Genomic DNA, 21,072 nt, shown 5'->3' with positions numbered 1-21,072 from the left:
GGGAGATACCCTTGGACTATTGTCTATCTTGCCTTGACAACAGGACACTTGTTTTAAGCTGTGGTTACTTCATGTTTTGTGTATTGAGAAGGTAGTTTATGCTTGCATGTTCTTTGCAGCTTGGTAATGCTTTCTTCCACTGTTGATTGGGGTACACGAAGACTGTGGGTAATAAACTTGGGGCTTCCCCCACCCAGTACTCACTGGAGTGCCCTCCCTGCATTCTATCCTGTATCTCTGTCTTTTCTTTCATATCTGTAATTTTTTACCTGCCATTTCTTAATCCACACTCCCCCTCTCAGTCACAACCCCTGGCAGTGATAATAAGTCCCCGACAAGTTCACGCCAGCAGCATCAGTGTTTTCAACAGGTGGAAGCACTAGCTGGAATCAATATGTCATGAGAAAGGAAGAGAAGAACACATGAAAGTTGGAGGGAGGTGTGTTGGGGTGTATCCTGGGGAAGTAAAGAGGGAAGTCAGAGGTGGATATGATAAAGACACATTGTATACATGTATGGAATTGTCAAAGAATGAATAAAAGTTTTCTTTTTCAAAGGGGAGAAACCAAATAAATTCTGAATTTCCCATGAAGGAGCTGTAGACTTGAGAGCCTGAATTCTAACCTACCCTGCTTTGGTTTTCCTTACATGCTAAATAGACAGTGGATTAACTCTCGGTGTGGGGAAATTAAATGAATGAGCAGAGGAAATTGGAATAGCTGGCATTTATGGAAGACTTGGAGAATTGCTTGACCCCCTGCAACAAAGGCTCTTATTTCAGAAGTCATTGAAAATATTATAGGCAACTCACAGTTTGATCATACCATAAGTGCAGTTGTTCTTTCTGTTAGAGATGTCAAATTATCTCAAATAATTTTTCTAGAATATTCAGTAAGGGCCATGCCACGTGAGAAGCTCCCCCTCCACTCTGTCTCTCTCAGTGGAGAGCCCACTTCCTTATCCGTCTTCCTGAGAGCAGATCTGGGGACTCAGCAACAGGGTGTGACAATTGAAAGCTGCTGTCCTGAGTTCTGAACACTATGGGTGAGGGTGGGGTGAAGTGATGGGAACTCCACGGGGCCAGTTAAGATCTCATTCTGGCTCTTACTGACGCTTCTTCCCAATCAAAGCAGGGGCGGAAGACCAGAGGCATCAGACCTTCCTCTAAAGGCTCTGAGCTCCAGCCAGCGTCTGGACTATATAGCTTTCCAGGTACAGAAGGGATAAGAGGCTGAAAAATGGGCAGTTTCTCCCATACGCTTGTTTTCTGTAGGAGTTTTTATAGAGGTTGTTCCTCTAAACCCCTGGGTCTAGGGAGGTAGCATTTGGGACTATGGGCTTCTAATTCCTGGATGGTGAAAGCTTACCCCACCTGACTGAAATTGACTCTGGGTGGAAACAGATGGGTGGGAGGCTGTCTTTGAATTTTATGCACTTAGAAGTGTGTGTGTGTGTGTGTGTGTGTGTGTGTGTGTGTGTGTGTGTGTGTACATGTGAGCATGCACGTGTGTGCTGCACATGGGTGCTATGGTGTATTTGTGCAAACACAGGTACAAACAGGCTGTAGTGCGACTGTGGAAGTCACGGGATAATGTTGTTTGTCAGTGCTCGCCTTCCACCTTGAGACAGGATCTCACTCATTGCTGCATACGACAGGCTAACATACGACAGGCTAGCATATGACAGGATAGCATATGACAGGATAGCATATGACAGGATAGCTGGCCCCGAGCTTTGGAGGATTCTCACGTCTCTACTTCCTCTCTCTTTCATGGAACACTTGCACTGCAGATGTGCATTAGTGTTTCAGGACTGACAGGGGTTCTGGGGATCTAAACCCAATCCCCAATGCTTTCTCAGCAAATGCTTTACCTACTGAAGCTTGTCAGCATCCTATGCATCCATGGGGAGAATGGATGACAGGTCACCCATGAGCTACGTAGAGGCTGTGACTCGGGTGAACCAGAGTGCCGAATCCTTCTCTCCTGAAGGTTAAGTGTTCTGCGGCTGCTCTCCTTTGCCACTTGCTGTATTTATGTTGGACTTCCTTCTTTGAGGTTGGAGTTGACCCACCACAGGGCTGGCTTCTAATCTGTGGCATCTAGTTCAGAAGGAAGGTGGATCTGAAACTAGAATTCAGTCTTAAAGTAGATGTTGGGGGTTAATCATGGCTGATGTAGAAGGCCAGAGGAAGAAGAAACAATACGGAGTGAGAGCTTGATTTAGCCCGTGTTAAAGCCTTTTGTAAAATCAGGCTTTCTCCTGTTTAAAAGGTATTAAACAAGATGTTATCTCAGAAGTCAGGTTCCAGGCACTCAGTGCAGATATGGCTACACACTAGTTGTTTCATAATAGTAATTTCTTTAAAATTAACGTACAAGGCACTGGATATCATTGTGGCATTTTCTGAACAAACGGTATGCTCTTGCTTAATTTCTGTGGCTGTGATAACTACCCAGACAAAAAGCACCGGAAGCAGGAAAGGTTTGATTCAGGTTACAGCCCACTGCTGCATTTAAGTCACAGCGGCAGAACATGAGCCGGCTTACCGAGAGCAGAGAGAAATGGACGCTCCCTCTCTGTGGTCCGGCTTATGCTCCCAGAGCTTTCTTTACTCTTAAAGCCCAGAGCCCAGCTGTGGAGTGGTGCAGCCCACCATAGGCAGGGCCCTCCCTGGTCATTTAACAATCACATTGATTCCCTGTAGGCATGGTCATAGGCCAACCCAATCTGGACAACCCCTCACTGAGACTCTTTTCCCAGGCAGTTGGAGTTGTGTCAAACTGTCAGTTAAAAACTAACATTGCACCATCGTCTCCCTGGCCCGCTCTCCCTGGTTCCCATTCCCTCCTGTAGCCTCCCCTCTCCGTCTTTTTTTCTTCTTTTCTATCATTGCCATCTTGTTATAGGCTAGGGTCCTCTTATGCAGGCTTTGTCTTCCGAGTCTAGATTACCTTATTAAGTATATTTTCCAGATTCATTCATTTCTTACAAATTTCATCCTTCTGTTTTGTTTTCTATTTATTTTTATAATTTTCCAAACAATCGTATTTTATATACCAATCCCAGTTCCCTCTCCCTCTCTTCCTCCCACTTCCCCCCACTATCTCCCCACCCCAGCCCTATCCGCTCCTCAGAGAGGGTGAGGCCTCCCAAGGGGAATCTTCAAAGTGTGTCACAAAACTTGAAGCATGTCCAAGGCTCTCCCCACTGTATCTAGACTGAGAAAGGCGTCCCTCCATAGTGAATGGACTCTAAAAAGCTAGTTTATGCACTAGGGATAAATACTGATTCTACTGCCAGTGGCCCCATGAACTGCCCAAGGACCCCAACTGTCATCCACATTCAGGGACCTAGTTTGTTTTTTTGCAGGTTCCCCAGCTGTCAGTCTGGAATCCGTTGAGTTCCCACTTGCTAGGGTCAGATGTTTCTGTGGGTTTCCCCAACAAGGTCTTGACCCCTCTGCTCATTACTCCTCCCTCCCTCTTTACAATTAGATTCCAGGAGTTTGGCCCAGTGCTTAGCTGTGAATCTTTTTTTTTTTTTACGAGACAGGGTTTCTCTGTATTGTTTGGGAGGCTGTCGGTCCAGCCTGGCCTCGAACTCACAGAGATCCACCTGCCTCTGCCTCCCAAGTGCTGGGATTAAAGGCATGCACCACCACCTCCCGGCTAGCAGTGAATCTTTTCATCTGCTTCCATCAGTTACTGGATGAAGGATCTATGGCAATTAAGGTAGTCATCAATCTGATTATTGGGGAAGGGCAGTTAAGGTACCCTCTCCACTATTGCTTAGATTCTTAACTGGGGTCATCTTTGTGGATCTCTGGACATTTCCCTGGTGCCAGATTTTTCCATAACCACATAATGGCTCCCCCTATCAGGGTATCTCTTTCTTTGTTCTCCTCTCGGTCCTATCCTCTACTCGACTATATATATACAATTTAACTTTTTACACATATTGCTGTAAGTTCCCTTTCCCTCCCCTCTTGCTCTGGCTCCTCCTTTCCTCCCAAGCCCCCATCCCACTCCATCTCCCTTCTGCTCCCCAGGGAGGGTAAGGCCTTCCATGAGGGATTTTTGGGGTCTGTCATATAATCCCGGGCAGGGCCTAGGTCCTCCCTCATGTGTCCAGGCTGAGAGAGCATCCCTCCATGTGGAATGGGCTCCCAAAAGTCTATTTGTGTGCCAGGAATAAATACTGCTCTACTCTCCAAGGTCCCATAAATTGCAGAGGCCTCTTCTCTGACACCCAGGTTTTTGGGGTGTGTGTGTGCCTGGATCAGTCCCATGCTGGCCTTTCAGTCATCAGTCTGGGGTCCATGCATTCCCCCCTGTTTAGGTCAGCTGCCTCTGTGGGTTTTGCCAGCCTGATCTTGATTCCCTTGCTCATCACTCCTCTTTGCAACTTGTTTCCAGCAGTTCAATTTGGTTTTTAGCTGTGGGTGTCCGCCTCTGCTTCTGTCAGCCACTGGATGAGGCTTCTAGGATGGCATATGAGGTAGTCATCAATCTCATTATCATGGGAGGGCATTTAAGGTAGCCTTAATGCCAGTTGGTGTCATTCTTGTAGATCTGTGAAGATCTCACTAGTGCCAGATCTCTCCTCCAACTTATAATGGCTCCCTCTATTATGACATCTCTCATCCTTCTCTCCTCTATTCTTGCACTGGCTCAACCTTCCTGCTCCCCTGTGTCCTCCTCTCCCCTCCTCTTCTCCCCCTCTCTTTCTCCCATCTCCCTCTCCCCTCCACTCCCACCCTGCTCCCAATCCAATTAGGAGATCTCCTCACATAACCCTTCTCCAGTTACCATGCATATCTCTCTTAGAGTCCTCCCTGTTTCCCAGACTCTCTAGCGGTGGGATTGTAGGCTGGCAATTCCCTGCTCCATGTCTAAAATCCATATATGAGTGAGTACATACCATGTTTGTCTTTTGTGACTGGGTTACCTCACTCAGGATGGTTTCTTCTAATGCCATCCATTTGCCTGCAAATTTCAAGATTCTTTTTTTTTCTGCTGAGTAATACTCCATTGTGTAGATGTACCACATTTTCTCTATCCACTTTTCAGTTGAGGGGCATCTAGGTTGCTTCCAGATTCTGGCTATTACAAATAATGCTGCTATGAACATAGCTGAACAAATGTCCTTGTGGTATGAATGTGCATCCTTTGAGTTTATGCACAAGAGTGGTATTGCTGGATCTTGAGGTATTGATTCCCGATTTTCTGAGAAACCACCATACTGATATCCAAAGCAGCTGTACAAGTTTGTACTCCCACCAGCAATGGAGGAGTGTTCCCTTTTCTCCACATCCTTTCCAACATAAGCTTTCATTAGTGTTTTTAATCTTAGACATTCTGACAGGTGTAAGATGGTATCTCAGAGTTGTTTTGATTTGCATTTCCCTGATGGCTAATATGTTAAGCAATTCCATTAAGTGCCTTTCAACCATTTGAGATTCCTTTGTTGAGAATTCTGTTTAGACCTGTACATCATTTTTTAATTGGATCATTTGGTATTTTGGTATCTAGTTTCTTGGGTTCTTTATATATTATGGAGATCAGCCCTCTGTCAGATAAGGGATTGGTGAAGATCTGTTCCCATTCTGTAGGCTGCCATTTTGTTTATTGACTGTGTCCTTTCCATTACAGAAGCTTCTCAGTTTCGGGAGATCCCATTTATTGTCGACCTCAGTGTCTGTGCTACTGGTGTTATGTTCAGGAAGCAGGCTCTTGTGCTAATGCATTCAAGGGTACCTCCCACTTTCTCTTCTAAGAATTCAGTGTGGCTGGGTTTATGTTGAGGTCTTTGATCCATTTGGACTTAAGTTTTGTGCATGGTGATAGATATAGATCTATTTGCATTCTTCTACATGTCAGCATCCAGTTATGCCAGTATCATTAGCTGAAGATGTTTCCTTTTTTCATTGTATAATTTTAGCTTCTTTTTCAAAAATCAGGTGTTCATAGGTGTATGGATTAATAGCAGGGTCTTCAATTTGATTCCATTTGTCCACCCGTCTGTTTTTATGTCAATACCAAGATGTTTTTATTGTTATAGCTCTATAGTAGAGTTTGAAATCAGGGATGGTGATGCCTTGGGAAGTTCCTTTAATGTACAGGATTATTTTGGCTATCCTATTTTTTTATTTTTCCATATGAAATTGAGAATTGTCCTTTTGAGGTTTGTGAAAAGTTTTACTTGGATTTTGAGGGGATTGCATTGAATCTGTAGATTGCTTTTGGTAAGATTACTATGTTGATCCTACCTATCCAAGAGCATGGGGGATCTTTCCATTTTCAGATATCTTCTTTAAATATTTCTTTCTTTAAAGACTTAAAGTTCTTGTCATACAGGTCTTTAAGTTGTTTGGGTAGAGTTACCCTGAGCTATTTTATGTTGTCTGTGGCTATTGTAAAGGGTGATGCTTCTCTGATTTCTTTCTCAGCCCATTATTTATTTATACACAGAAGGACTACTGAATTTTTTGATTTAATCTTGTATCCTGCCACATTACTGAAGGTGTTCATCAGTTGTATGAGTTCCCTGATAGAATTTTTTGGGTCACTTATATATACTATCATATCTGCAAATAGTGAAGGTTTGACTTCTTTTCCAATTTGTATCCCCTTGATTTCCTTTTGTTGTCTTATTGCTCTAGCTAGAACTTCAAGTACTATATTGAATAGTTATGGAGAGGATGAACATCCTTGTCTTGTTTCTGATTTTAGTGGAATTGCTTTGAGTTTCTCTCTATTTAGTTTGATGCTGGCTGTTGGCTTGCTGTGTATTGCCTTTATTATATTTAGGTATGTTCCTTGAATCCCTGCTCTTTCCAAGACCTTTATCTTGAAGGGGAGTTGGATTTTTCAAAGGCTTTTTCAGCATCTAATGAGATGATCATGCGTTTTTTTCAGTTTGTTTTTATGGTGGATTACACTGACAGATTTTCATATGTTGAACCATCCTTGCATGTCTGGGATGAAGCCTACTTGATCATGGTGGTTGATTTTCCTAATATGTTCTTGGGATTCTGTTTGCCAGCATTTTATTGAATATTTTTGCATCAATGTTCATGAGGGAGATTGAACTGTAATTCTCTTTCTTACTTGCGTCTTTGTGTGGTTTGGGTACCAAGGTAATTGTAGTCTCATAAAAAGAATTTGGCAATGTCCCTTCTGTTTCTATTGTGGGGAACAATTTGAGGGTTATTGGTATTAACCCTTCTTTGAGTTTTATTATTCTGTCAAGTTTCTCTCTGGCAGTCGTATCCAGTGGTGAGAGTGGGGTGTTGAAGTTTCCCACTATTATTTTGTCTGGTTTGATGTGTGATTTAAACTTTACTAATGTTTCTTTTACAAATGAGGGTGCCTCAGGAGACCACTTTCTGAACATAACACCAGTAACACAGACACTTAGATTGACAATTAATAAATGGGACCTCCTGAAACTGAGAAGCTTCTGTAAGGCAAAAAGACATAGTCAACAAGACAAAATGGGAAAAGATCTTCACCAACCCCACATCAGACAGAGGGCTGATTTCCAAAATATACAAAGAACTCAAGAAACTAGTCACAAAATCACCAAATAATTCAATTAAAAAGTGGGGAACAGAGCTAAATATAGAATTCTTAATAGGGAAATCTAAAATGGCTGAAAGACACTTAAGAAATTCCTCAACATCCATAGCCATCAGGGAAATGCAAACCAAAACAACTCTGAGAGATCATCTTATACCCATCAGAATGGTTAAAATCAAAAGCACCAATGACAGTTTTTGCTGGAGAAGGTGTAGAGAAAGGGGATCGCTTCTCCATTGCTTGTAGGAGAGCAAACTTGTACAGCCACTTTGAAAATCAATATGGTGGTTTCTCTGGAAAACGGGAACCAGTGTACCTCAAGATCCAGCAATTCCACTCTTAGGCACATACCCAAAGGATGCACATTCATACAACAAGGACATCTGTTCAACTATGTTCATAGCAGCATTATTTGTAATAGCCAGAATCTGGAAGCAACCTAGATGCCCCTCAACTGAAAAATGGATACAGACAATGTGGTACATTTACACAATGGAGTACTAGTCGCGGAAAAAAACAATAGAATCTTGAAATTTGCAGGCAAATGGATGGAACTAAAGGAAACCATCCTAAATGAAGTAACCCAGTCATAGAAAGAGAAACATGGTATGTACTCTCTCATATATGGGTATTAGACATGGAACAAAGGATTACCAGCTTACAATCCACAGCTCCAGATAAACTAGAAAACAAGGAGGACCCTAAGAGAGACACATGCGTTCCCCAGGGAAGCAGAAAGGGACAAGAGCCCCTAAACAAATTTGGAGCATGGGGGAGGAAGGAGGGGAGGGAAGTAGGAGAAAGAGGGGGGGAGAAGAGGGGATGAGAAGAACATGAGGGATCAGGAAGATTGAGTGGGGAGAGTAATAGAGGAGAGCAAGAAAAGACACACATCAGTGGAGGGAGCCACTGTAGGTTTAAAGAGAAATCTGGTACTAGGGAATTCTACAGAGATCCACAAGGATGACTCCAACTAGGAACCTAAGCAATAGTGGAGAGGTTACCTTAAATGCCCTTCCCCTATAGTGAGAATGATGACTACCTTAAATGCTATCCTAGAACCTTCATCCAGTAGCTGATGGAAGCAGAAGCAGAGATCCACAGCTAAGCACTGAGCCAACCTCCTGGAATCCAGTTTCAGAGAGGGAGGAGTGACAAACAAAGGAGTCAAACCCACAGAAACAACTGAACTGAGAAAGTGGGAGCTCATGCACCCCAGTCTGACAGCTGGGAAGCCAACATGGGACCAAACCAGGCCCCCTGAATGTGGGTGTCAGAACACTAGGCTCTGGTAGTGAAACCAGGATGTATCCCTAGTGCACAAACAGACTTTGGGAGCCCATTTCCCAAGGAGAGATACTCTCTTAACTTAGATACATGGGGGGGGGACAGGGGGCTAGGCCCTTCCCCAAACAACTTGACAGATTTTGATGATCCTTCATGCTGGGGAGTGGATAGGGGATGGGATGGGAGGTCGGTGGGGGACATGGGAGGATGGGAGGGAGAGGGACCTGGGATTGATATGTAAAATAAAATTGTTTCTAATTTAAATAAAATTTATAAAAACCAAAAAATGAGAATGCCCTTGTATTTGGGGTGTAGATGTCTAGAATTGGGAATTCCTCTTGATGGAATTTTCCTGTGACAAATATGAAATATCCTTTATCTTTTAGTGTGAAGTCTATTTTGTTAGATACTAGGATAGCTACACCAGCTTGTTTCTTAGGTCCATTTGTGTGGAAAATCTTTTCCCAACCCTTTCCTCTGAAATAATGTCTGTCTTTGAAGTTAAGGTGTATTTCTTTTATTCAGCAGAAGGATGGCTTCTGTCTTTGTATCCATTTTGTTAGCCTCTGTCTTTTTATAGTTGAGTTGAGACCATTAATATTAAGAGATATTAATGACCAGCAATTATTTATTCCTGTTGTTTTGGTTTTGTTGGTGGTGGTGGTATTGTGTATGTGTTTCCCCTTTTTCGGGTTTTGTTAGTGTGGAATTATCTATTGCCTATGTTTTTGTGGGTGTAGTTAACTTCTTGGGACAGAGTTTTCCTTCCTACTTTCTTTCCAGTACTTTCTGGATTTGTAGACATTTATTGCTTAAATCTGGTTTTGCCATGGAATATCTTGTTTTCTCCATCTATAGTGATTGAAAACTTTGCTGGATATAGTAGTCTGGGCTGGCATCTGTGGTCCATTAGTGTCTGTAGAAGTTCTATCCAGGACCAGAGTCTCCATTGAGAAGTCAGGTATAATTCTGATAGGTCTGCCTCAACATGTTACTTGGCCTTTTTCCTTTGCTGCTCTTAATATTCTTTCTTTATTCTCTATATTTAGTGTTTTGATTTTTATGTGACAAGGGAACTTTTTTTGGTCCAGTCTATTTGGTGTTCTGTAAGTTTCTTATACTTTCATAGGCATGTCCTTCTTTAGGTTGGGAAAGTTTTCTTCTATGATTTTGTTTAATTTTTTATTTTTATTTGTTTTATTTTATTTATTTATTTTTCAGTTTAAATTTAGATAAGAAGCAAGGTTGCTTCACAAGTCAGTTCCAGGTCCCTCTCCCTTTCCCTCCCCTCCTCCCGTGCCCTCCCCCCAACCCCCCCAATTATCCCCTCATTTCCCCAGGGAGGGTGAGGCCCTCCATGCGGGTGTCCATAGTCTGTCATTTCATATAGGGCAGGGCCTAGACCCTTCCCCAAGAGTTCAGGGTGAGAGTGCACCTCACATTGTTCTATGGGAGTCCAAAGTCCATGTGTATACTCGGGATGGGTACTGATCTGCTGCCCAAGGCTCAATAGATTACCTAGGCCTCCTCACTGACACTCACATTCAGGGGGGTCTTGATCAGTCCCATGCTGGATTCCCAGGCTGATGCCTGGGATTCAAGAGTTAACCTTTGTCAGGTCAGCTGTTTCTGGGGGTTAAACCAGCCCAGTCTTAATCCCTTTGGTCATCAGTCCTCCCTCTCTGTTACTGGCTATATGGTTTCTGTGACTTAGAGCTGGGCTTCTTCACCTTCTTCTATGCCTAGTTTTCTTAGGTTTGGTATTTTCATTGTGTCCCTGATTTCCTGGATATTTTGTGTTAAGAATGTATTGAATTTACTATTTTCTTTGATCAATGACTCTATTTCCTCTATTGTATCTTCAACACCGGAGATTCTCTCTTCTATGTCTTTTATTCTGTTGGTTATGCTTGCATCTGTAGTTTCTGATCATTTACCCAGATTTTCCATTTCAAGTATTTCCTCCGTTTGTGCTTTCTTTATTGCCTCTATTTCAGTTTTCAAGTCTTGAAATGTGTGAACTGTTTCCTTTACCTGTTTGATTGTTTGTTCTTGGGCTTCCTTGCTTTCTTTAAGGGATTTGTTGACATCTGGTTTTTTATTTGTTTGTTTGTCTTTTCCTCCATTTCTTTAAGGGTGTTTATCATTTCTTCTTTAAGGGCCTCAATCTTCTTAATAAAGTTATTTTAAGGTTGTTTTCTTCTGCTTCATCTGCATTGGGATGTTCAGGACTTGCTCGTGTGGAACCCCTAGTCTCTGGTAATGTTATGTTGCTCTTTGAGTTGTTGAATGTATTCTTACACTGTTGTCTACCCATCTCTTCCTCTAGTGAGTGCTGGTCAGTCTGTGATTCGAGGGTCCCTCTTCCTCCAATTAGTGTAGGTAGGGCATGTGACTTACATGATCACTTTTCCTACAGGTTCAAACGCAGTTCAGTGCCTCTGCTGGATGATGATACAGCTCTGAGGCTCTTCCAGGTGTGGGCAATGCCAAGACTCCAGTGGTCACAGATACCATGGAGATACTTCTAGCTTCTTTGGGTGGAGATATGTCTCTGGGAGTTAGGGCCTTCAGTGGGCAGGGGTGGGACATGGGATGTGCCCCATGTGATTATGGCCTGGAGAGCTGGGTCCTCCAGCTGGATACCCAGACACTCACCTCTTCAAGTGGGTGTGGGACCGAGGCCCTAATGGTCGCAGATGCCATGGGGGATGGTATGGGGTATCAGGAGGCTGCTTCCATGCCTCTGGGGCTTCATCTGGGTATGTGGGAGATGCAGGATGCGTCTCTAGGAGCTAGGGCCTAAATAGTAGGGTCTTCCAGCTGGGGACCCAGACACTCACCTCTACATATGGGGGTGGAGCCAAGGTCATAGATGCCCTGGGGCATGGCCTGGGGTGTGGAAGGCTGCTCCTGGGTCTCTGGGGACATTGGAGGGTGGGTGTGGGGTATGTTCCATGGCCCAAATGATTAGAAAGCAAAGTCCTCTAGCTGGGGACCCTAACATTCACCTCAACTTCATCTTTCTTTACAACTGAATAAAATTCTACTGTGTATTCATTGTATTTTCATTGCCAGTTCTCCAGAGATAAGCATAACTTCTTCATTTCTTGGCATAGTTGTTGATATGTCCTGTTCCCAAGATAACCAGCACATCTATAATGAAATAACAGAAGTGAAAGCTGAAATTGGTAAGTGACTGAAAACCAATTCAGTGCCTGTTGATGTCTCTGTGGTGTGGTCACTTGTGTCCCTGGCCTCCAGTGCAGACAACTCTGTGGTGTGGTCACTTTCACCTCTGGCCTCCAATGTGCTTTACTTGTTTCAACTGTGAGATAGAGACACTGGGTAACATTGAGGATGACGCATGTTCACAGGCATCCATACACAGGGAAAATCTTCTGGATTTCTTCAGAGTTATAAAGCCTTTGCTTTCCCCATTTGTAATAGATGGAACCAAGATTCTTGTATTCTCCTTGAGGTGGGGAGTGGCTGGTAGTAGTGCAGTTTTCTATGGGTTCCCTGTCAAGGGAGGGTCTTAACTCTGAAGTTCTTTTCACTTTTTATAAATTGTTTTATAAAATGTATAATATAGGGAATTTCTTTATGGCTTTTTCTATAGGTATGGTATTGGATTTTTTCTAATATTTGCCATCTTGTCACTCTCTCTGTTTCCCTACATACTAAAGAATATATGCCTCCACAATAGCTTCATTTCTGTTTTATATTATGTACATTTATATATTCCATGTAGAAGAACATACCGTGCGAAATTTTCCTTTCTTGTGTTCTTTGTCGTTGTTTCCATCATCCTTTCTTGTCATCCTCTTCCTCCAATATTTTTTTTTGTTTTTTGAGACCAGGCTAGCCTTGAACTCAGAGATCTACCTGCTTCTGCCTCCTGAATACTGGGACTAAAGGCATATAATTTCCCCTCCTACTATCAGATTTTCAGATAGATAGATAATATACAGGCAGGTAACAGAACATATAGACAGATAGATTGACTAACAGACAGATGGACAGATAGATAAATAGGTAGACAGATAGCACACAGATGGATAGATATATGAGAGAAAATCTAAAATTCTTATTTCTCTCAGTCTGCCTTATTTTGCTTAAAATGATAATTTCCAATTATTCCCATTTCCCTGAAAATCTGCATGGTTGAATAAAACATATATATTCTTTATCCCTTCATGTAAATACAAATCAAAACTATATTTAAATATTTCAAAATGTCTCACTAGAAATCCCCAAACATCTAGTACATGGTTTTCTAAAGCATACTTGAGTCTCTTTTGTAACATTGGTCCAGTATTTGTGTTACCTATTGCCTAGACTGATTTTTTTCCTTTTTTGTTTTGTTTTGGTTTGGTTTGATTTTCAAGACAGAGTTTCTTTGTATGGTCCTGGCTGTCCTGGAACTCACTCTGTAGACCAGGCTAGCCTTGAACTCACAGAGACCCACTGCCTCTGCCTCCTGAGTTCTGGGATTAAAGGTGCATGCCACCACCACTGGACTTAGACTGGATCTAACCTAGGTCCTAGGCATCTTGTTGAAAGTATTGAAGAATTGCATGCAAAAAGCAGTAAAAAAAAAACTATTCGGAAAGGGAAGTACAAGGAAAATACAGTACAAAAGATTGGTGAGCTTCAGGGAGATTACTCAAAACCCCTGGGTTACATCTCTGGGTTTCCATTTATGCATCCTGGCTGAGAAGGAGATAGATCCCAAGGTGTTGTGAGAACTCCTTCCCTGGGATACAAAAACTCCATCCTCATAAGGTCATAACTAAAACCCAAAGAACAGTTCCACTAAAACTTACTCTTGGAATCCAGAGTTTGTTGGTCTTACTTACAGAGCATGCGTGACCCCAGCCAAATACATTGATAGTCTTCCTATAGCCTGGTTGGCAGCTTTTCCATAGCAGCATAGATGGAGCCCTCCTCAATCAACCTCACTCAGTCTAGACACCCAAGAAAGTCCTGAGCCCCCAAGGCTGTGTGAAATTGGGTTAGAATTTCATGGCTGGCTGGGAGGAGCTGCTGGAATCTTGGGTGAGAGTCCAATGACCTGTCTTATCTCCCATGAGAGAATGTCAGTGGTCAACAACCCCCATCTTGATAGAATCTTATAATAGGTACAACTGATTTGATGAAGATGGTGACAGTGGTTTGTTGTGGGTGTGTTTTGTTTGCTTTGTTTTTTTTTTAAACAAGGTCTCTCTATGTTGCCCTGGTTATCCTGGAACTCACTATACAGACCAGACTGGTCTTGCAGTCACAGAGCTTTACCTGCCTCTGCCTCCCGAGGGGACTTACTAGCATGGTTGCTGTTTTGCTCAGTGAACTGCGTTCTACAATATAGGGACAGGGTTTGAATTTGTTCCTGATTTGTTAAACTCCCAATTGGCCAATGGAAATGGGCCTTTTGCACAAGCATGGGTCATATATAAAATGACTGTAGATTCATAGATGCTATGGTCTAAGCCCTCTCATGCCTAGGAATAAAGTGAAAAATAGAATTTTCTCCTAAAAGTGTGCTCAGAGGGCAGAGGTTGCCTTACTGTACATGCATCTAAAAGGGGCTCAGGCTGAATTGTCTTACTTCTTGCTAGTTCCAATGTGTATTCTAGAATGTGTTTAACCACAAGCCAACCATAAGTGGGCAGCTGCTAAAGCAGAGAAAAGTGCTGCTTTGTCTGACAATGGGTGTGTGTAGCTCAAACCACGCAGGGTCCAGGACGGTTAAACTAGCCCTACACTTGCCCACCCCAGCCATGCCGCTTCCCCCTTACCCTTTCTGAGTGGGAGTGAATTCAGGAAGTGAGGGATACAGGGAGGAAAATAAACACATGGCTCTAACAGGAATTGGGATCATGATGTCACAACGAGGGCTCCAAGGAAGTGAGGCTGAAGCAGTTTAGGTCCCTAGGTGAAGCTTCACTGGAACTTTCAAAGCTCAAGAGGGAATTATCTCTGTTTTAGCATGCCAAGGCTCTTTTTAAAAAAACATATTTTTATCAGTTCTTTGATAATTTCATACATGTGCAGAATTTTGATCGTATCCATCCCTCCATCCCCCTCCACTTCTTCTGGATCCTCTAATAACCCCTCCACTTTCATGTCCCTTTTAAAAAACACCCACAGGGAACAATTAGTGGTAGTTTGAGGCCATATACTGGACCCTGAAGAAAACTAACTCTCCATGCCCCAGCAGCCATCAACTGTCCATAGCTCCTCAGCTAAGGGTGTAGGCTCCTGAGTGCCTCCCCTATTCATGCTGGAATGTTGACTGGCTTGATCTTGTGTCCATCTTGTGAAGGAGACCTCAGCTTCTGTGAGTTCATGAGTTCGGGTCCTGTCACATCCAGAAGATTCTATCTCACCCAGTCCCCTGATCTCTCTCTGCCTTGTGGGGAGGATTGTGATATAGACGCCCCATTTATAGCTGAGCACTCCATAGACTCGCATTTTCTGCACTTTAACTAGTTATGAGTCTGTCACCCAAAGAAATCCCTCTGATGAGGACTGGTAGATACACTAATCTATTGAGTACAGAGTATTTAGAAGACAGTTTGATACTATGTCCATTTGGTCACCCCTAGGGCCTCAGATTACTGAGGTACACAGTCTTGGCTAGATTTGCATGGCCAGTCATAAATTCCATTTTGTGGCATAGGCCTTAAATTTAACTAGAAAGTGATTGGTTACCTGTAAAATATTCCTGTCACTTTTGCAGCAGTGGCCATATCCTGCCACATTGGTCATCACTGTACTTCTCAGGGTTCATAGCTGAATGAGACTGTTGGTGACTTTTCTACCCCAGAAGTCTATACAGCACCTTCCAGGACTATAGAAACTAGTCAGCAGGGAAGAGCTTTCCAGACCACTGTCAATTTGATTTTTCCATGTCCTGTGACTAAACTGTGTGGTCTCTTCAGTCATTGGTCTTACCATCAATTTCTAGTGAGCAATCAAAAGCAACCTGACAAGGCTGTTATTTTTTCTCCATGATTTGAGCAGATGAGAAGCTAATGATTATAGCATGAGCCCAGTGTCATGCTCTGGGTTCCAAGTTGCTTCTGGGTCAAATAGTTCTGTAGTCACTGCACAGAGAGGGCCTGAGGAGCCATGGATGCTTCCTAGATATTTGTTCCTGTGAAATGGAAGATGGAATTCTGTACTCATGGGTCCTGGAAAGTTGAGGCCTAGACTTGTGGCTATGGAAACCCAGAAGCTTGAGCCCTAACGTGTGTCTGGGCAGGAGTATGCTGGTGGCTTGTGTGTCCCTGGGCCCAGCTGATGCAGGGCACCTGTGTGCTGAAACCCCATCCTTATCTTCCACAGGGTGTTCAAGACATGGCCTGGTCCCCCTGGTGCTGCAGCTGCTTTTCCTCATCCTCTTCTCTGCGGTCTTTGTGGCATTTCTTCTCCAAGGTCAGATGACTCTGAGTACTTGGGATCTTATTGCTGGTCTCTTGGCCAGTGCAACCAGATCTAGGAGGGAGATAAGACCAAAGCTAGAACCTGATCATTCTGTGACTTCTAAGCATAACTCAGGACTCCTCTAACCTACACAGCAGGGAAAATTGGAGGAGGAATAGGAGAGGGTCTTCACTCTACTTGACCTTGCAATTCAGTCTTTTCTGAGTGGTGAGACACTCTCCCTCTCTCTGGTGTGTGTGTGTGTGTGTGTGTGTGTGTGTGTTTGTGGTGTATTGTGTTTGTCTGTGATGTGTGTGTATGTTTACATGTACATGTATCTCCCTGGATGAACATACACATGTATATGCATGTATGTAGTTGCTGAGGGACAACCTCAGTGGCCATTCCTCAGACTCTGCTCACCTTGTTTTATGAGAAACAGCCTATTATTGGTTCTAAGGTCATCAAATAAGCTGGTCTGTCTGGCCAGTGAACCCAAGGCATCTGCCTGTTCTTGAATCTCCAGAACTGTGACTACCAATGCATACCAACAAATATGCCTGGATTTTAGAATGTGGGTTCTGAACAACTGGGGAGGCTGCATGGGACTGACCTAGGCCCTCTCGACATGTGTGACAGTTGTGTAGCTTGGTCTCCCAGAATCGAGATCAGGACCTGTTCCTGGCACTTAGCTGACTTTTGGGAACCTGTTTCCCATGCTGGCTCAGCGTTTATGCAGTGGGAGGAGTTCAGTCCTACCTAAACTTGATGAGTCATGCTTTGTTCAAGCCCATGGGAGGCCTGCCCCTATCTGAATGGAGATGAAAGGGGAGTAGATAGGGAGGGGGATAGATGGGAGTTGGGAGGAGGGAAAAGGAGGAGAGGAGGGATGGGAAACTGTGGTTGGTGTGTAAAATAAACAAGTAAAACATTAATTAACCAAAAAAATTTAGAAAAAGAACAGGGTTCTGGGAGATTGCATTCAGACCCCCAAGCTTATAGGACAAGCATGTTACCAACTAAGTCATCTCTCCAGCCCAGTATTCCTCATCCTCAAGTGTTATATAACAATAGATGGCTCTCAGACACTGTTCCTACATAAGCAGTGTAGACCATGGCACACTGTAGGTATTTAATGGTTGTAGTTTCTTCTTTTTTTTCTTGACCACAGCTCCAAAGGTTCCTTGCACCCAGGATCAGGCGGAGATCTACCAGGAGCTCATGCAGCTGAAGCTTAGAGTCGGTGTGTGATCAGGAGCTGGCTGTCCACGGGTCTTAATGGGTATCCATATGGGGACACTTTGGTTGAGTTTGACCCTTTTAAGCCTTAATATTCTTGTCAATTGGGAACACAGATAACACCAAAACTGGTTTCTAGTGCACACAAGAAAGTATATATAATAAGGATCCAATTATGCCAGTTTCCTGGGGTCTGTTCTGAGATCTTAGCTCCTACTTCTCATACTGTGAATGAGATAGGACCAGGACTCCTGGGTTCTTTTAGGATGAGGAAGAATTTGGGCAGTGGAGAGGGTGGTGTCTCTCTACTGTGATACTTGGGAGTTCCTGACTCCAGAGGGCTGGAAGGCTAAGCAGATAGGGGATAGGCAACCAAGTATGGGTTTATTCTAACTGGCCTCCCCCAACAGACCTCCTGTGCCGACCCTGCTCCTGGGACTGGATCTTCTTCCGTGGAAACTGCTACTTCTTCTCCATAACTAAACGTAACTGGACTGATTCCCTCATTGCTTGCCAGGAAGTAGGGGCACAACTAATCATAATTGAAAGTTATGAGGAACAGGTATGCCTGATTCTCAAGTGGGATATACATCTTTTTGTTGTTACAGATTTCATTCATCATATCATGTTTCTGACTAAACCTATTCTTATTATTCCCCCTCCAATTCTTTTCTTATTGTCCCAATAATTTTTCCTTCCAACTTCACAGACTTTCTCTTTCTAAACTCATGGAGTCCCCTTAGTACTGCCTACATGTGCGTGTGTATAAGACTATCTACTGGTACGTGAGTAACCAGCCACTCAGGAGCTACATGTCTGAAAACACGGACTTTCTCTCCTTAAAAGCCATCAGCTTTCAATATTCTTCAGCTAAGGGTGGGACTCCATGAGCCCCTCTCATGTCTAGGTCGAAAGTTTGGCTGGCTTGATCTTGTGCAGCCACTGTGAGTTCAAGTGTGCAATTGCCCTGTTCATTTCACCTCAGATGTCCACTTCCTCTGGCTCTAACAATCTTTTTCCCTCTTCTTGATGATTCCTGAGCCTTGGAGGGAGGGAATGTAACACAGATGGGGAGCCTGCATTTTATTACATGATAAGCAGTTGAAGGTACACGGACATATAAGTTTTCAAGGGAAAATGGAAGAGGAGAGGGTTAGGAATTGGGGTGCCACAAATAACATACACACACACACACACACAAAACAAGTTTAAATCATGTGTGTAAGATTTGGGAGAAGACTTGAAAATATAAAGAATGCCTAGTGATAGGTTGCTTTCTGAAGAGAAAAGTCTGCTTTGTGCCATTGACCAATTGCTAGAACAGTTCACACATTCAGTTAGTCATGATTAAATCAAAGTGGGCATGCCCGGAACTCACAAGCCAGAGGAACGTGCAATAAAATAAGTGTGCGCCAACTGTTCCAACTGTGCACTTCTCTGTGCAAGTCATTTACTTATAGGGCACAGAGATTGGAGGACTCAGATCTCCTGAGCATAGTGTGGTGCCCTAGAGGGTCTGACTGCAAACGGGTCTTCCCGTCTAGACTTTATAGGGACACTGGGTGGAAAATCAAATACTCAGCTGTATCTCAACTACTCTTCTCCCTTTTCAGGACTTCCTACTGAAGATGTATAAGATTAAAGGCCGACTCTGGATTGGGCTGTCAGACATGAAACATGAAGGTTCATGGCAGTGGGTTAATGGTTCTTCTTTGTCACCAAGGTAGATTAAAAATCATAGGGCAAAATGAGGGTGAATGGGCTGGTGTCTGAAACACTACTGTGAATTATCTTTGCCTGGGGTTTTTATCCCCTAGACATAAAAAAATGTCACTTACTAAGTGGAAAGGGGGATTCATGTCTGAGTTCAGGTAAGATGGCAAATGCTTTGAAATTCCAGTAGTACAAATGCAGGAGGAGCTTAGAGTCTGGGAAACTGAAATATAGTATATAGTTACAAAGAATCTAAAGGGTTGGAGAGATGGCTCAGTAATTAAGAGCATGCATGTTTCCTGCAAAGGAATGAGTTATGTTCCCAGTAGCCAAGTCAGGCAGTTCACCGCCACCTTCATGCCAACTATAGGGGATTCAAATAATGCTCACACACACACACACACACACACACTCTCTCTCTCTCTCTCTCTCTCTCTCTCTCTCTCTCTCTCTCTCTAAAACAAGCATATGCTATATGATTAAGCCAATAGCTCTGGAGATGCTTGCTACTGAAAAGATTTTACATGCCCAGTTTCCCAGGAAAGGGTACACACCACACCTTGAGTGACCACTGTGTAATGGCTAGGCTCAACCATGACATGAGTAGAGGGAGGGGAGATGTGGCCAAGAGCCTTTGTCATGGTCTGTACAGGCGGGATTCGATTGATTCAGTGAAACAGGGTTTGGTGGCCCATTTAATCATTTCAGTGGGTTCTATTGCCAGCTATCTGCCGCCTGCCCGGTGTGGTTAGAGTGGATGCATTGCAGCCAGAGTACAAAAGCCTGATAATCCGGTTGGGAGGTGAAGTCTCAACTAGCTAATTGGTGTCTAAACGCCACGCCTTCAGCAGGACTTCTCTCTAGGCAGAAGACTCTGGGGTCAAGGACGAGGCACTAAGCAAGTTACCAGACTAAAACAAAAATATGTCTGCCATAAGTGCTCAGGGAAAATATGAAGATATCTAGTTTCCAGGAGCTTGAAACTGTTTATAGATGAGGGGAGGGACACATGTTCACAGTGTGCATGGGCTTTGCAGCTTTAAAAAATATTGGACCTTATGGAAAAATGAAGGCCATTCAGAGAAGGACTGTGCAGAACTGACAGACCATGGCTGGAGTGAAGACAACTGCAAAACGAAGAAATTCTGGGTTTGCAAGAAGTCCTCAGTATCCTGCCCCAACAACTGATGTTCAGGTTCTCCCATGAGCCCTCGAAGCTTCAACCTCCCTGACAGGTGACCAGACTTTATCTACTCTCATGCCGATTCATTTTTCCTGTTAACAATATTGTCTTTGGTAAGGTCCCTCATCTTCTCAGGGGCTGGTCCACTACTGCTGTCCCTCGAATTATCTCCAGACCCCACTTGGTTGTTGTTCCGGCATTTGTTTGTACTTAATACAATGACTAAGTGTGAGACATCCTCAGAGGTGTGTGCTTATCTTTAAAATTCTGTCTTCTTTGCTGATATTAGAGGGCCTGCACTGCCATGTTTAGCTCCACAGTACCAGAGGCTCTACACTATCCCATCCCTGCATGTTTTCCTTCCATCCATTCATCTTCCATCTGTCTCCCCTGTACAAATTTGTTGCTAGCATCAGGGAATTAATCCACCAGTCAATCAATGGTTTGGGGATGGACTTTCTCTTCCACTGGTGGTGGTGTGGAATTCATAATAGTGGAATTCACACTGGTGACCAACAAAGGAAGAATAAAGAAGGGTTTCTATTGCTGTAATAAATACCATGACCAAAGGTAATTCGGGGAGGTCAGGGTTGATTCCATCTTACAACTTTAAAGGAAGTAAGGGCAAGAACTCAA

General features: G+C 43.4%; 1 protein-coding gene across 2 annotated transcripts; it reads left to right on the top strand.

The window, feature by feature from the left end:
- The first annotated feature begins 1,017 nt into the window (after positions 1 to 1,017).
- LOC110343762 (CD209 antigen-like protein E) lies at positions 1,018 to 20,678 on the top strand. Of its 2 annotated transcripts, none has more exons than XM_021236096.2 (7): positions 1,018 to 1,212; positions 11,949 to 12,061; positions 16,224 to 16,313; positions 17,473 to 17,544; positions 17,951 to 18,102; positions 19,154 to 19,263; positions 20,291 to 20,678. In XM_021236096.2, the coding sequence occupies exons 2-7, from the start codon at positions 11,998 to 12,000 to the stop codon at positions 20,439 to 20,441; spliced, it is 639 nt and encodes a 212-aa protein (XP_021091755.1). In that variant the 5' UTR covers positions 1,018 to 1,212; positions 11,949 to 11,997; the 3' UTR covers positions 20,442 to 20,678. The 2 variants fall into 2 exon arrangements, with proteins under 2 accessions (XP_021091755.1, XP_021091754.1); XM_021236095.2 differs by having other exon boundaries at positions 1,020 to 1,212; positions 11,990 to 12,061.
- Positions 20,679 to 21,072: the final 394 nt, after the last annotated feature.

The sequence above is a fragment of the Mesocricetus auratus genome, unplaced genomic scaffold (genome assembly GCF_017639785.1).
Source record: "Mesocricetus auratus isolate SY011 unplaced genomic scaffold, BCM_Maur_2.0 Super-Scaffold_100025, whole genome shotgun sequence".
Taxonomy (NCBI): domain Eukaryota; kingdom Metazoa; phylum Chordata; class Mammalia; order Rodentia; family Cricetidae; genus Mesocricetus; species Mesocricetus auratus.
Note: the sequence above shows the minus strand (reverse complement) of the source record. Positions and strands in the feature narration are given on the sequence as shown.

Bases quoted from the DNA above. Each gene is read 5' to 3' on its own strand.
- LOC110343762 (XM_021236096.2), top strand. From the start codon at position 11,998: ATGTCCTGTTCCCAAGATAACCAGCACATCTATAATGAAATAACAGAA. The intron at 16,314-17,472 runs GTCAGATGACTC...TCTTGACCACAG, and splicing joins TGTGGCATTTCTTCTCCAAG to CTCCAAAGGTTCCTTGCACC. The intron at 18,103-19,153 runs GTATGCCTGATT...CTCCCTTTTCAG, and splicing joins TTGAAAGTTATGAGGAACAG to GACTTCCTACTGAAGATGTA.